The following is a 16458-nucleotide window of genomic DNA, read 5'->3' on the forward strand; positions in this document are numbered from 1 at the left end:
AATACATGTCTTTCCTTTTGTTTATTTTAACAAAATCACCACTAATCCTGTGGGAAAATAACCGCAGATGCAGATGCTGGTTAAAATTCAACATAGCAGAGGTTATGTATCTTTTGTTTTTCACTATTTAGATTTTTAATTTTTTCTGTATTTTTAACCCTTCATTACCAGCTGATAGTGGAGCTGCCAACTGCTCTCTGCCTTTCCCCAACAGTCGTACGAGTCTGATCCATTTGCAATATCCCTTAAAACCAGGAACTGCAGAAGGTGGTGTGACTCAGTGGGACAGGCAGCATCTCTGGAGAGAAGGAATGGGTGACGTTTCGGGTTCAAAGAAGGGTCTCGACACTTCCCGTCCCCTCCCCTGACATCAGTCTCGACCCGAAACGTCACCCGTTCCTTCTCTCCAGAGATGCTGCCTGACCCGCTGAGTTACTCCAGCACTCTGTGAAACGTCACCTATCCATGTTCTCCAGAGATGCTGCCTGACCCGCTGAGTTACTCCAGCACTCTGTGAAACGTCACCTATCCATGTTCTCCACAGATGCTGCCTGACCCGCTGAGTTACTCCAGCACTCTGTGAAACGTCACCTATCCATGTTCTCCACAGATGCTGCCTGACCCACTGAGTTACTCCAGCACTCTGCCTGTCTCTCACGGAGAGTGGGTTGAGGGACGTGTGCGTTGCCAAAGCATCACATTTCCTTTCTCCAAATAGTGTTTCTTCTCCCATCTCAGGAGGGTCAGATGGGGTGAAGTATGGCAGCTCTGTGAAGTGGGACACATGTTCGTCGGAGCTGAGGGGGAGAGAGTGTGACTAAGGCCGTGAAGACCACGCTTTCTCACGGAGTTCTATCACACATCGCCGGGGTCGAGAGGCGTGAGAATAATGCGTCACTAATATGGCTGGCTCTCACCAGCGTTATTTGTCACAACTCAGGGCCAATTTCAATTTAATAATTGCGTACAGGGTCAGGGACAGTCCTGTGACAGCACTGGGCGGCTCAGCGGTAGAGTTGCTGCCTCACAGCGCCAGAGACCCCAGTTCCATCCTGGCCTCGGGTGCTGTCTGTTGGCCTTGTTCGGCTCCTATGTCTTACCAGACCAAGTGGACCCGTTGGGCCCAAACCTCTCCTGCATTGGTGCAGCACCCTCCACCTTCCCTCTCTCTCTCCCCCCTCCCTCTCCTACCCCCTCCCCCCCTCCCTCCCCCTCCCCCTCCCTCCCCCTCCCCCTCCCCCCACCCTCTCTCCCCCCTCCCTCCCAAGGAGATAGATTTAAACTTTAAAATGTGAATAACTTTTAAAATATAACACCGATTTCGATGAAACGTCTTCCATTAGCACCAAAGGGACAACAGTGAGTAAGGTGGGCCTAAAATTGTTGCGCTATCGTGTACCGTTTTGGTAGTAGTTCAGGAACAAACAGACAAACAAATGAGAGTTTTAGTATATAGATGGCTTTGTGGACTTATGAGGTCTTTCCAAGGTCCTGTAGAGTGGTGCGTGATCGTTCTACCCCCATTTTCATGGGTATTTTTAAAAATAGACCATACGTTAAAAAGTTCAGCATGACATCTAAAGGTGAAGCATGTGACTACACTACGGTGTCGCTGGCTGGATTTCCCCCGCATGCTCCGGTTTCCTCCCTCAAACACGTGCTGTTTCGTAGGTTAAATGACCACTGTAAATTGCCCCTAGTGCATGTGGGTGTTAGGGGATTCTATGGAGAGTTTTGAAAGATTGAATGTTTGAAAGATGCTACGTGGAAACAGCCCATCGAGTCCACAACGACCATCGGTCAACTGCTCACACCAGTTCTAGATAGAGCTCCTAAAGATAGCAGAGTCAGGGGGTACGGGGAGAAGGCAGGAACGGGGTACTGATTGAGAATGATCAGCCATGATCACATTGAATGGTGGTGCTGGCTCGAAGGGCCGAATGGCCTACTCCTGCACCTATTGTCTATTGTCTATTCTCCCCATAAACCCTGACACCCGTACTAATCAAGAATCTATCTATCTCTGCCTTAACATGTTCCCAATGTTGGGGGAGTCCAGAACAAGGGGCCACACAGTTTAAGAATAAGGGGTAGGCCATTTAGAACTGAGGTGAGGAAAAACTTTTTCAGCCAGAGAGTTGTGAATCTGTGGAATTCTCTGCCTCAGAAGGCAGTGGAGGCCAATTCTCTGAATGCATTCAAGAGAGAGCTAGATAGAGCTCTTAAGGATAGCGGAGTCAGGGGGTATGGGGAGAAGGCAGGAACGGGGCACTGATTGAGAATGATCAGCCATGATCACATTGAATGGCGGTGCTGGCTTGAAGGGCCGAATGGCCTCCTCCTGCACCTATTGTCTATTGTCTATTGTCTATTGTCTACCAGAGGCCAATTAACCGACAAACATGTTCCCATGGAGTGTGGAGCACTCAGAGAAAACCCACGTGGTCACAGGGAAACGTACAAACTCCACACAGACAGCACCCGTAGTCAGGATGGAACCCGGGTCTCTGGCGCTGTGAGGCAGCAGCTCTACCCGCTGCCCCTTGACCTGCTGAGTTTGTCCAACAATATTAGTTCAGGGTGGTCAAGCCAAAGTCTAACTGTGTGGCACATGAGATCAGGTCAACTTTTATTCTGCGCGGTGGTGCAGTGGGTAGAGCTGCTGCCTCACAGCGCCAGAGACCCAGGTTCGATCCTGACTACGGGTGCTGTCTGTACGGAGTTTGTACGTTCTCCCCGTGACCTAGGGTTGTCAACTTCCTCACTCCCAAATAAGGGACAAAGGGTGACGTCACCGCCCCGCGCCCCACGTGACCTCACCCAGCCAGCGGCCACGTGCTCCCGCTCCACCAATGGCGGCCGCCCGGGCCGGGAGCACGTGGCCGCTGGCTGGGTGAGGTCACGTGGGGCGCGGGGCGGTGACATCACCCTTTGACCCTTATTTGGGAGTGAGGAAGTTGGCAACCCTACTAATACGGGACAAGGGCGGTCCCATACGGGACAAACTAATTTAGCTCAAAATACGGGATGTCCCGTCTAATACGGGACAGTTGGCAACCCTACCGTGACCTGCGTGGGTTTTCTCCGGGTGCTCCGGTTTCCTCCCACACTCCAAAGACGTGCAGGTTTGTAGGTGAATTGGCTTTTGTCAATGGTATCACAAAATGCTGGAGTAACTCAGCAAGTCAGGCAGCATCTCAGGAGAGAAGGAATGGGTGACGTTTCGGGTCGAGACCCTTCTTCAGACACTTTTGTCAATTGTGAATTGCCCCTAGCCTGTGGGATTGTGCTAGTATACGGGGAGACCGCTGCTTGTCGTGGACTCGGTGGGCCGAAGGGCCTGTTTCCGCGCTGTATCTCTAAAACTAAAAGCTGCCTCTGTTTTCTTTGCTGTTCGTGTGTAATTTTTAAGCCTCTAAGATGCGATTAGTCTCAATTCCACAGCAATTGATCTCATTTGTTTGAAGCCCGTCCAGGTTATTTTACAGCGTCCAATTCTCAGAACGTGGAGGGACTCGCTGTGGCATTGGAAAGTCAGCTACATTCAGAGAAAAATCACACATACTGCTGAAATAATACCATGAAATATATAATGCACAGCCCTGCCTATCCCACCACGGGAAGAATGCAGAGGTGGAAGAGGCTCACCAGAATGCTTCGGAAAGAACTGCAGACACTGGTTTAAATCGAAGATAGACACAGAATGCTGGAGTAACTCAGCGGGACAGGCAGTGCAGAGAAGAAATTGGTGACGTTTCGGGTCGAGACCCTTCTTCAGACCGAAGAAGGGTCTCGACCCGAAACGTCACCCATTCCTTCTCTCCAGAGATGCTGCCTGTCCCGCTGAGTTACTCCAGCATTTTGCATCTACCACAATGCTGCCTGGATTAGGGTGATAGCTACAGGGAGAGGTTGTTTCCTGCCTCTAACGTGTCCAACCCCTTAATAATCTTATATGTTTCGATAAGATCCCCTCTCATCCTTCTAAATTCCAGTGTATACAAGCCTAGTCACTCCAGTCTTTCAATATACAACAGTCCCGCCATTCCGGGAATTAACCTAGTAAACCTACGCTGCACGCCCTCAATAGCAAGAACATCCTTCCTCAAATTTGGAGACCAAAACTCCAGAACAAGGGGCCACACAGTTTAAGAATAAGGGGTCGGCCATTTAGAACTGAGATGAGGAAAAACCTTTTCAGTCAGAGAGTTGTGAATCTGTGGAATTCTCTACCTCAGACGGCAGTGGAGGCCAATTCTCTGAATGCATTCAAGAGAGAGCTAGATAGAGCTCTTAAGGATAGCGGAGTCAGGGGGTATGGGGAGAAGGCAGGAACGGGGTACTGATTGAGAATGATCAGCCATGATCACATTGAGTGGCGGTGCTGGCTCCTCCTCCACCTATTGTCTATTGTGTATTGTCTATTCCATTTCTCCAGAGATGCTGCCTGACCCGCTGAGTTTATGTGTCTATCTTCGGTTTAAACCAACATCTGCAGTTCCTTCCTACACAGATACAATACTGGCATTGGGGGGCTTTTAGATAGGTGCATGGATATGCAGGCAATGGAGGGATAAGGATCATGTGCAGGCAGGAGAGATTAGTTTACCTAGACAGACATACTAGTGAGACTACCTCCTCTGGCAATAGACAATAGACAGTAGACAATAGGTGCAGGAGTAGGCCATTCAGCCCTTCGAGCCAGCACCGCCATTCAATGCGATCATGGCTGATCACTCTCAATCAGTACCCCGTTCCTGCCTTCTCCCCATACCCCCTCACTCCGCTATCCTTAAGAGCTCTATCCAGCTCTCTCTTGAAAGCATCCAACGAACTGGCCTCCACTGCCTTCTGAGGCAGAGAATTCCACACCTTCGAGTTGTGTAGGAAAATAACTGCAGATGCTGCTACAAATCGAAGGTTTCACAAAATGCTGGAGTAACTCAGCGGGTCAGGCAGAATCTAGGAGAGAAGGAATGGGTGATGTTTCGGGTCAAGATCCTTCTTCAGACTCTTCTTCAGTCTGAAGAAGGGTCTCGACCCGAAACGTCACCCATTCCCTCTCGCCTAGATGCTGCCTGACCCGCTGAGTTACTCCAGCATTTTGTGATACCTTCCTCCTCTGGCAACTCGTTCCAAACACCCACCACCCTTTGTGTGAATATGTTGCCCCTCAAGTTCCTATTAAATATTTCCCTTCTCATCTTAAATCCATGCCCTCTTATGCCCTAGCAACCTATGTCTTGTCAACATCTCCACATTTACCCTTCTCCGCCTCTCCTGGTTTTATATTTTTCCACAGATTCATCCACCTTTGCAAGAAGCATAGAACCAAGTTTACCACGGATGAGTCCGAGAAAGGGTCCCAACCCCAAACGTCGTCTGCCCATCCCCTCCACAGATATTTAGTTTGGAGATATGGGAATAGGCCCTTCAGCCCATCTAGTCCATGCCGACCATCGATCGATGTTATGCTGCGTTTGTATCCTCTCCCTGCACATGGGGGGCAATTTTAAAGAGGGCCAATTAAACCCTCTTGTACTCGCTGGTACTCGCTGGAATTTAGAAGATTGAGGGGGGATCTTATAGAAACTTACAAAATTCTTAAGGGGTTGGACAGGCTAGATGCAGGAAGATTGTTCCCGATGTTGGGGAAGTCCAGAACAAGGGGTCACAGTTTAAGGATAAGGGGGAAGTCTTTTAGGACCGAGATGAGAACGTTTTTTTTCATAGAGAGTGGTGAATCTGTGGAATTCTCTGCCACAGAAGGTAGTTGAGGCCAGTTCATTGGCTATATTTAAGAGGGAGTTAGATGTGGCCCTTGTGGCTAAAGGGATCAGGGGGTATGGAGAGAAGGCAGGTACGGGATACTGAGTTGGATGATCAGCCATGATCATATTGAATGGCGGTGCAGGCTCGAAGGGCCAAATGGCCTACTCCTGCACCTATTTTCTATGTTTCTATGTTTCTAAACCCACACGTCCAGTTTAGTTTAGTTTAGAGGTACAGCGCAGAAACCACCAGGTCCGCGCCGACCAGCGATCCCTGTTTATTAACACCATCCTACACCCAATAGGGACAATTTTTTTTAACATTTACCAAGCCAATTAACCAACATACTTGTACGTCTTTGGTGAAAAGATCTCGGTGAAAACCCACGCAGGTCACGGGGAGAACGTGCAAACTCCGTACAGACAGTGCCCGTAGTGGGGATGGAACCCGCGCTGTGAGGCAGCAGCACTACCCGCTGCGCCACCGGATTCTTCCGTCTCCCCCTTCCTTCCTGTTTTGTTGCCTTCCACTCTTCGCCAGCCGCTGACTTTTATCAAGACCTACCATCAGACCAATGGTTAGAATTAACTTGCAGGATCTAAGTGGTTTGTTTCTTTAACGTAAAATACCCTGTTTGTCAGAGTGCTATAGATGTGATCAGTGTAAGTTGGCTGAGTGTTAGTTGAACCTTTGCAAAATGTTACTCATTTAGTCTGTGGGTTGGGCAGCTTTCATGGTCAGGCAGAGAGCGGAGCCTGGTTATTGTGGAACAGAGTTGATGCTATTAAAACAGAGGCAAACCTTGCCACAATAGTCAGGCATTTGGATCGAATCACCTGCGGTCATGTGCTACATCAATGGAATGGGAGATATCAAAAGCAGAGGATAAATACCAAAGATAGACACAAAAAGGAACAGGTGTTCTTTTCCTATTCGGGTCGAGACCCTTCTTCAAACTCAGGGTCAGGGGAGAGGGCACCGAGAAACATAAACGGTCCTTAGGACAAATCAATAGACAATAGACAATAGACCATAGGTGCAGGAGGAGGCCATTCGGCCCTTCGAGCCAGCACCGCCATTCAATGTGATCATGGCTGATCATTCTCAATCAGTACCCCGTTCCTGCCTTCTCCCCATACCCCCTGACTCCGCTATCCTTAAGAGCTCTATCTAGCTCTCTCTTGAATGCATTCAGAGAATTGGCCTCCACTGCCTTCTGAGGCAGAGAATTCCACAGATTCACAACTCTCTGACTGAAAAAGTTTTTCCTCGTCTCAGTTCTAAATGGCCTACCCCTTATTCTTAAACTGTGGCCCCTGGTTCTGGACTCCCCCAACATTGGGAACATGTTTCCTGCCTCTAACGTGTCCAACTCCTTAATAATCTTATACGTTTCGATAAGATCTCCTCTCATCCTTCTAAATACCAAATTACAATGAAAGATATGCAGAAAGCAATGGTCAAGAACGTCACCCATTCCTTCTCTCCAGAGATGCTGCCTGTCCCTCTGAGTTACTCCAGCATTTTGTGTCTATCTTTGATAATCAAGGAAACGTGGAGCCCACAATATTATAAGAAAATAACTGCAGATGCTGGTACAAATCGATTTATTCACAAAATGCTGGAGTAACTCAGCAGGTCAGGCAGCATCTCGGGAGAGAAGGAATGGGTGACGTTGCGGGTCGAGACCCTTCTTCAGACTGATGTCGGGGTTGGGACAAAGGAAGGATATAGGTGGAGACAGGAAGATAGAGGGAGATCTGGGAAGGAGGAGGGGAAGGGAGGGACAGAGGAGCTATCTGAAGTTGGAGAAGTCGACGTTCATACCACTGGGCCGCAAACTGCCCAGGCGAAATATGAGGTGCTGCTCCTCCAATTTCCGGCGGGCCTCACTATGGCACTGGAGGAGGCCCATGACAGAGAGGTCAGACTGGGAATGGGAGGGGGAGTTAAAGTGCTGGGCCACCGGGAGATCAGTTGCGTTAATGCAGACCGGGCGCAGGTGTTCAGCGAAGCGATCGCCGAGCCTGCGCTTGGTTTCGCCAATATAAATAAGTTGACCACAATGGTCCATTGTTGGCTGTGGGATAGGTGATAACGATTTACACAAACGGTGGAAGTCAACAGGACTCTATGTCTTGGAGCACAGGAGGATGAGGGGTGATCTTATAGAGGTGTATAAAATCATGAGAGGAATAAATCGGGTAGGCGCACAGAGTCTCTTGCCCTGAGTAGGGGGAATCGAGGACCAGAGGACATAAATTTACGGTAAAGGGGAAACTATTTAATGGGAACCTGAGGGGAAAGCTTTTCACACAAAGAATGGTGGGTGTATGGAACAAGCTGCCAGAGGAGGTAGTTGAGGCTGGGACAATCCCAATGTTTATGAAATATTTAGATGGGAACATGGATAGGACAGGTTTGGAGGGATATGGGCCAAACGCAGGCAGGTGGGACTAGTGTAGCTGGGACATGTTGGCCAGTGTGGGCAAATTGGGCTGAAGGGCCTGTTTCCACGTTGTATCACTCTAAGATCCCATCTATAAAACTAGTACGACAGCTGGGATGGGGAGGTACGAGTGGCCTCCCACAGTAACCACGAGATTCCCTCTCTGTTGGAGATCAGTTTGGTTTAGTTTAGTTTTGAGATACAGTGTGGAAACAGGCCCTTCGGCCCACCAAGTCCACAACAACCAGCGATCCCCCCACACCAACACTATCCTACACACACTAAGGACAATTTACAATTATACCAAGCTAAGGACTTAACTGGCTTTACCTTGCACTAAACTAGAATGTTGCCTGGGTTTCAGCACTTAAGCTACAGAGAGAGATTGAACAGGTTGGGTCTTTATTCTTTGGAGCGCAGAAGGTTAAGGGGGGACTTGATAGAGGTTTTTTAAATTTTAAGAGGGACGGACAGAGTTGACGTGGGTAGGCTTTTCCCTTTGAGAGTGGGGAAGATTCAAACAAGGGGACATAACTTCAGAATTAAGGGACAAAAGTTTAGGGGTAACTTTTTTACTCAGAGGGTGGTGGCTGTATGGAATGGGCTTCCGGTGGAAGTGGTGGAGGCAGGCTCAATTTTATTATTTAAGAGTAAATTAGATAGGTATATGGATGGGAAGGGGTTGGAGGGTTATGGTCTGAGAGCAGGTAGATGGGACTAGGTCGGAGAAAGTGTTCGGCATGGACTAGAAGGGCCGAACGGGCCTGTTTCCGTGCTGTAATTGTTCTACGGTTATATGGTTATATGGTTATAAACGTTATTCCCTTTTCATGTATCTGTACACTGTGGACGGCTCGATTGTAATTGTGTATTGTCTTTCCGCTGACTGGTTAGCACGCAACACAAGCTTTTCACTGTACCTCGGTACACGTGACAATAAACTAAACTGAACTAACCTGCAGATGCTGGTTTGTGAAACAAGACCCAAAGTGCTGGAGTATCTCAGCAGGTCAGGCAGCATCTCTGGAGGTCATGGGTTGGCGACGGATTGAGTTGGGATGCTTCGGTGTCACGATGCTTTTCACTGTACCTCGGTACACGTGGCAATAATAAACGAAACTGTATTGACTGACAACCAAAGATGTCACTGGATTAACTCGTGTTCCTCTCCTTGTTTCCAGCGTGCATTCACAGTGCCAATGGCTACCAGTTGTCCCCCAGACAGGTTGAGGCCTTCCTTGTACCAGCCCCTGAAGAATTCTCCCCCCGATGGCGGGGCTCGATTGCCGGGGCTCGAGGCAGAGGTGCCTGCTGGGGGCCACACAGAAGAGTTTGTGGAGCCAGTAGACAAGAAGTACAAGTGTGAACAGTGTCAACGGGTGCTGTGTAATGCCATGCAGACAAGCTGTGGCCACCGCTTCTGTGACACCTGTATCATAGCTCTGCTCCGGTAAGATGGCGCACACGTGCCAGCGCGGGCACTGACGGGCATTACTTTGGTTCACTTTAGATTGGTTTCCGCACCTGTTTCCACGCTGTATCTCTAAACTAGACAAAACTACAGTAAACTATACTAAAGGAAACTAAAGTAAAGTAAAGGAAAGGAAATTAAACTAAAGTAAAGTAAAGTAAAGTAAAGTAAACTAGATGAAACTAAATTAAATTAAACTAGTTTCATTTAGTTCACTATAGTTTAGTTTAGTTCAGAGACACAGCGTTGGAACAGGCCCTTCGGCCCACCGAGTCCGCGCCGACCAGCGATCCCCGCACACTAACACTATCAGACACACACTCGGGACAGTTCTCACATTTATGCCATGCCAATTAACCTGCGAAACCATCTGTCTTTGGAGTGGCTGTAAGGCTTTAGTGCGGCTCGAATCCAGGGTCAAGGTGATGTTTGGTTTAACTCAGTTCAGTCCAGTTTATCGTCATGTTTACCGAGGTACGCACTATCCAGCCAACGGAGAGACAATACATGATTCCAATCGAGCCGTTTACAGTGTATTGATGCCTGTTAAGGGAATAACGTTTAGTGCAAGGTAAAGCCAGTAAAGTCCGATCAAGAGTAGTCGTACGGTAGACACACAATGGTGGAGTAACTCAGTGGGACAGGCAGCATCTCAGGAGAGAAGGAATTGGTGACGTTTCAGGTCAAGACTCTTCCTCAGTCTGAAGAAAGGTCTCGACCCGAAACGTCACCCATTCCTTCTCTCCTGAGATGCTGCCTGACCCGCTGAGTTACTCCAGCATTTTGTATCTACCTTCAATTTGAACCAGCATCTGCAGGTTTTGTTACCTAAGCATAGGCCGAAGGTCAACAATCCTCTCTGGTTGTGCGGAGCAGGAGGTCAGGCAGCTTCTCTGGAGGAAACGGATAGGTAATGTTGCGGGTCGAGACCCTTCTTCAGACTGAGGCAGTGCCTTGACCTAAAACCTCACCCATTCCTTCTCTCCAGAGATGCTGCCTGTCCCGCTGAGTTACTCCAGCATTTTGTCAAGTCAAGTCAATTATATTTGTACAGCACATTTAAAAACAACCCACGTTGACCAAAGTGCTGCACATCAGTTCAGGTACTAAGAACGAACATACAATGGCACACAAACATAACAGCACATACATAAACAGTTCACAGCGCCCCCTCAGAGGGCCTCAAACGCTAGGGAGTAGAAGTAGGTTTTGAGCCTGGACTTAAAGGAGTTGATGGAGGGGGCTGTTCTGATGGGGAGAGGGATGCTGTTCCAGTCTAGGAGCTGCAACCGCAAAAGCGCGGTCACCCCTGAGCTTAAGCCTAGACCGCGGGATAGTCAGTAGCCCCAAGTCGGCCGATCTGAGGGACCTGGAGATAGAGTGGTGGGTTAGAAGATTTTTGATATAGGTGGGGGGGCAAGCCCGTTTAGGGCTTTGTATGTGAATAGGAGGAGCTTGAAGTTGATTCTGTACCGTACTGGGAGCCAGTGGAGAGAGGCCAGAATCGGGGTGATGTGGTCCCTTTTACGGGTACTCGTCAGGAGTCTCGCTGCGGCGTTTTGGACCAATTGCGGGCGGGACAGTGATGATTGGCTGATCCCAGTGTATAGGGAGTTGCAGTAGTCTAGGCAGGAGGAGATGAATGCGTGGATGATTTTTTCAATGCCGTCTATCTTCGGTGTAAACCAGCATCTGCAGTTCCTTCCTGCACATTAGGTTTAGAGATACAGCATGGAAATGGGCTCTTCGGCCCACCGGGTCCGTGCTGACCAGGGTCAGGAACCATCACTGGAGAAAAGGAATATCTGGTGTTTTGGCTGCAGACCCTTCTGCAGACAGAGGGTCAAGGGAGAGGGGAATGAGAGGTACAGAAAGGTACGCAACAAATGGACGTAAGATATGCAAAACGCAATGATAATCAAGGAACGGTGGAGCCCACAATGGTCCATTGTTGGCTGTGGGGTAGGTGGTACGGGTGATACAAACAGTGAAACTCAGCTGGACGACAATGAAACTAGTACAACAACAAGGTGGGATGATTAGTGCGGGTGTCGGGGTTGTGGGGAGAGGGCAGGAGAATGGGGTTAGGAAGGAGAGATAGATCAGCCATGATTGAATGGCGGAGAAGACTTGATGGGCCGAATGGCCTAAATCTGCTCCTATCACCTATGAACGTATGAGAGAGAGGGAAAGCAAGGGTTACATGAATTTGGAGAAGTCAATGTTCATACTTGAAACATGTCAATGTTGAAACTTGAGGTGGTGTTCCTCCAGTTTGTGTTTGGCAGTGCTGGAGGCCCAGGACAGAAAGGTCAGCCTGGGAATGGGAGGGGAGTTCAAGTGTTTGGTAACTGGGAGATCGCGTGGGTGTTTGTACGAGTAGGGTGACTGTAGGCACTGCAACTCCACGCGGTCTTCAGCAGCAAGTCTGATGCCAACTCGTGGGGAAGTTTGATTCATTTTTTAATGTGATTTGCTTGTAGGAATCCAGGTCACGTGTGTCCAGTGGACCAGGAGCTCCTGTCCAGCGCCAAGGTGACACATGAGTTCAGCTTCCTTTGCTTCTCACCGTCTCCATCACCTCTGGCCTACGTTGACCCCCACTCAAGCCGCCCGGTCTTTGACTTCCAATCCTCTCCTTTGACCTTCCCTCCCCACCCACCTGGTCTAAGGTTCACACAGTTTAGTTTAAGGTTCACCCAGTCTAAGGTTAGGTTCACCTAGTCTAAGGTTCACACAGCTTAGTTTAAGGTTCACCTAGTCTAAGGTTCACAAAGCTTAGTTTAAGGTTCTCCTAGTCTAAGGTTCACACAGTTTAGTTTAAGGTTCACCCAGTCTAAGGTTAGGTTCACCTAGTCTAAGGTTCACAAAGCTTAGTTTAAGGTTCTCCTAGTCTAAGGTTCACACAGTTTAGTTTAAGGTTCTCCTAGTCTAAGGTTCACACAACTTAGTTTAGTTTCGGTTTTAGTCCAGAGATACAAAGCGGAAACAGGCCCTTGAGTCCGCGCCGACCAGCGATCCCCACACATTAGCACCACCTTACACACGCTAGGGACAGTTTACACTTACACCAAGCCAATTAACCTACAAACCTGTACGTCATTGGAGTGTGGGAGGAAACCGGAGCACCCGGAGAAAACCCACGCAGGTCATGGGGAGAAGATACAAACTCTGTACAGACAGCACCCATAGTTGGGATTGAACCCACACCTCTGGTGCTGTAAGCGCTGTAAGGCAGCAACTCTACCATGGTGCCACCACTCCGCCCTACTACAACTACACCCTTAACACCTTGCGAGATTCCTGTGCTCTCTGAGTCACCCCTGAAATTCAGGGTGTCAGGGGTCATGGGGAGAAGGCAGGAGAATGGCCGAGGTTGGAAGGAGAGATAGATCAGCCATGATTGAATGGTAGAGTAGACTTGGTGGGCTGAATGGCCTAATTCTGCTCCTATCTCTTATGGACATGAGGTTAATCATTCCAACTTTGGCAGCTGAGTTTTGCAGCCCCCTCTCTCTCCCACAGCCTCAGAAACCCGTAGTCAGGATTGAACCCGGGTCTCAGGCAGCAATTCTACCGCTGTGCCACCCGGCCTCCCCTGTTCCAATACTTCAATAGCACCTCCCAAAGCAGCCACCTCTACACCAAGGGTAGCAAGTGAGCATCATCACATCATCACATCATCTCCCCTGAGTTCCCCTTCATTCTGTCTTGGTCACTGCAGATTCATTGTTGCTGAATCCTGCAAGGCTCTCCCCACCACCTCCTTCACCGCACGGACTGCAAGAGTGCAAGAAGATGCTCATAGAGTCGGTCATAGTCATAGTCTTGGTCATAGAGTCATAGTCTTGGTCATAGTCTTGGTCATAGAGTCATAGAGACACAGAGACATAGAGACATAGAGAGATAGAGATGGAGAGATGTGGAGTATTACAGCACAGGAACAGGCTCTTCAGTCCAACTTGCCCACACCGACAAACATGTCCCATCTACACTAGTCCCACCTGCCCATGTTTAGCCCATAACCCTCGAAACCCGTCCTATCCATGTACTTAAATGCTGCTTCAACATTGCGATAGTCCCTGCCTCAACTACCTCCTCCGGCTGCTCGTTCCACACACACACTGCCCTTTGTGTAAAAAAGTGACCCCTCGGGTTCCAATTATATCTTCCCCCCCTCACCTTAAACCTGTCCTCTGGTTCTTGATTCCAAGTGGTGTGTGGAGGTGGGGTGGTGGGAGATGGAGAGGGGCAGATGGGGAGATGGGGAGGGGGTAGACAGGGAGATGGGGAGGGGGGAGATGGGGAGGGGGGTTGGAGAGATGGGGAGATGGGGAGATGGGGAAGGGGGAGGGGGAGATGGTGAAGGGGGGAGGTGGGGAGGGGGGAGGTGGGGAGGGAGGAGATGGGGAGATGGGGAGGGGGAGATGGGGAAGGGGGAGGGGGAGATGGCGAAGGGGGAGGTGGGGAGGGGGGAGGTGGGAGGTGGGGAGGGAGGAGATGGGGAGATGGGGAGGGGGGAGATGGGGAAGGGGGAGGGGGAGATGGTGAAGGGGGGGAGGGGGGAGATGGGGAGGGGGAGATGGGGAAGGGGGAGGGGGGAGATGGTGAAGGGGGGAGGGGGGAGATGGGGAGATGGGGAAAGGGGAGGGGGAGATGGTGAAGGGGGGAGGTGGGGGAGGGGGGAGGTGGGGAGGGAGGAGATGGGGAGGGGGAGATGGGGAAGGGGGAGGGGGAGATGGGGAGGGGGGAGGGGGGAGATGGGGAGATGGGGAGGGGGAGATGGGGAGGGGGAGATGGGGAAGGGGGAGGGGGAGATGGGGAGGGGGGAGATGGGGAGGGGGAGATGGGGAGGAGGGATATGGGGAGATGGGGAGGGGGGAGATGGGGAGGGGGGAGATGGGGAGGGGGGAAATTGTTGCCGGAAGGAGATAATGGGACTGTGGGTTTACTGCAGGAACAACAAAGCAGGGTGCAACGTGCAGATCATGCTGGGTGGTCTGGAGGTGAGAACTGGCATAGAAGGGTCTCAGCCCTTGCAGTCCTTGTGGTGAAGGAGGTGTTGGGGAGAGCATTGCAGGATTCAGCAACAATTAATCTGCAGTGACCAAGACAGAGTGTTGAGATGGGTTAGGGTCAGTGTTGGTGCGGACAGAGTGGGGACGGTGTGGTGGGTTTGAGTCGGGGTCAGTGTTGGTGGGGATGGGTTAGGGTCCATGTTGGTGGGTTTGAGTCGGGGTCAGTGTTGGTGGGGATGGGTTAGGGTCCATGTTGGTGGGTTTGAGTCGGGGTCAGTGTTGGTGGGGATGGGTTAGGGTCCATGTTGGTGGGTTTGAGTCGGGGTCAGTGTTAGTGGGGATGGGATGGGATTGGAGTGAGACGTGGAAACAGCCCATCGAGTCCACAACGACCATCGATCAACTGCTCACACCAGTTCTAGATAGAGCTCCTAAAGATAGCGGAGTCAGGGGGTATGGGGAGAAGGCAGGAACGGGGTACTGATTGAGAATGATCAGCCATGATCACATTGAATGGTGGTGCTGGCTCGAAGGGCCGAATGGCCTACTCCTGCACCTATTGTCTATTGTCTATTGTTGTTGGGTTGGGGTCAGTGTTGGTGGGGATGGGTTGGGCTCGGTGTTGGTGGGGATGGGTTGGGCTTGGTGTTGGTGGGGATGGGTTGGGCTCGGTGTTGGTGGGGATGGGTTGGGGTCAGTGTTGGTGGGGATGGGTTGGGGTCAGTGTTGGTGGGGATAGGATGGGGGTTGGAGTGAGACGTTGTTGGGTTGGGCTCGGTGTGGTGAGGATGGGATGGGACCCACACTGATCTTGGTTTCACTGCCATGGGCTGTATTTGAGACTGAGGTTCTCTCTGGTGCATGGAGATTCACCACGTTTTGTGGCCTCTGTTCCCCCCCCAGGGCCATCTGAAGACCTGTTCCTTCCAGCGAGTCCCTTGCTCGCGGCCGGGCTGCTCCGAACTGGTTCTGCAACAAGACCTGAGAGACCATTTAAACCTCAAATGTAGACAGCGGGAAGTGGAGTGTGAATACTGCCAGGCAGGAACAACAGTGGCTGAGCTAAAGGTAACGAGACACGATGCTCTCCCAAGATTCACTTCCTGCACACACGCACATTACTGGAAATGGATTAAAAAAACGTAAATCACCGTGGTCAAAGAGTCACAGAGTGATACAGCGTGGAAACAGGCCCTTCGGCCCAACTTGCCCACACCGGCCAACATGTCCCAGCTACACGTGTCCCACCTGCCCACGTTTGGCCCATAACCCTCCAAACCTGTCCCATGCAGGTCTTGTTTTGGGAGAACTACACCTCGTGAGTGCAAACAAAAAACCCAAAGTCCTCGCTGGAACCTTGACATGGAAGATCACAGTTGCTGGGGTTACTGTCTTGTGGTGGTCAAGACCCTTGTTGTGGAAAAGAAGGCATACGGTGTACATGCCTTGTGTAGGAAGGAACTGCAGATGCTGCTTCTGTACAAATTGCTGGAGTAACTCAGCGGGACAGGCAGTATTTCGGGAGAAAAGGAATAGGATGCTTCTGGTCTGAACCCTCCTTAAGAAGTGGTGGAGTAGCTGCCCTACAGCACCAGCGTAGGTTTACTAGGTTAATTCCCGGAATGGCGGGACTGTCGTATGTTGAAAGACGAGCAACTAGGCTTGTATACACTGGAATTTAGAAGGGTGAGAGGGGGTTTTATCGAAACATATAAGATTATTAAGGGTTTGGACACGTTAGAGGCAGG

The 16458-nt window shown here is 50.3% G+C and overlaps 1 protein-coding gene across 1 annotated transcript in view; it reads left to right on the top strand.

Annotated features, from left to right (window-relative positions):
- The first annotated feature begins 14611 nt into the window (after positions 1 to 14611).
- The window catches only part of LOC144611788 (TNF receptor-associated factor 3-like), an 18290-nt gene continuing 16443 nt past the window's right edge, over positions 14612 to 16458 (top strand). The window contains exons 1-2 of the mRNA XM_078431042.1: positions 14612 to 14698; positions 15614 to 15778. Coding sequence (XP_078287168.1) covers positions 14627 to 14698; positions 15614 to 15778 — 237 coding nt within the window. The 5' untranslated portion in view covers positions 14612 to 14626. The remainder of the gene's footprint in view (positions 14699 to 15613; positions 15779 to 16458) is intronic.

This window comes from Rhinoraja longicauda, chromosome 41 (assembly GCF_053455715.1).
Source record: "Rhinoraja longicauda isolate Sanriku21f chromosome 41, sRhiLon1.1, whole genome shotgun sequence".
In the NCBI taxonomy this organism is placed as follows: domain Eukaryota; kingdom Metazoa; phylum Chordata; class Chondrichthyes; order Rajiformes; family Arhynchobatidae; genus Rhinoraja; species Rhinoraja longicauda.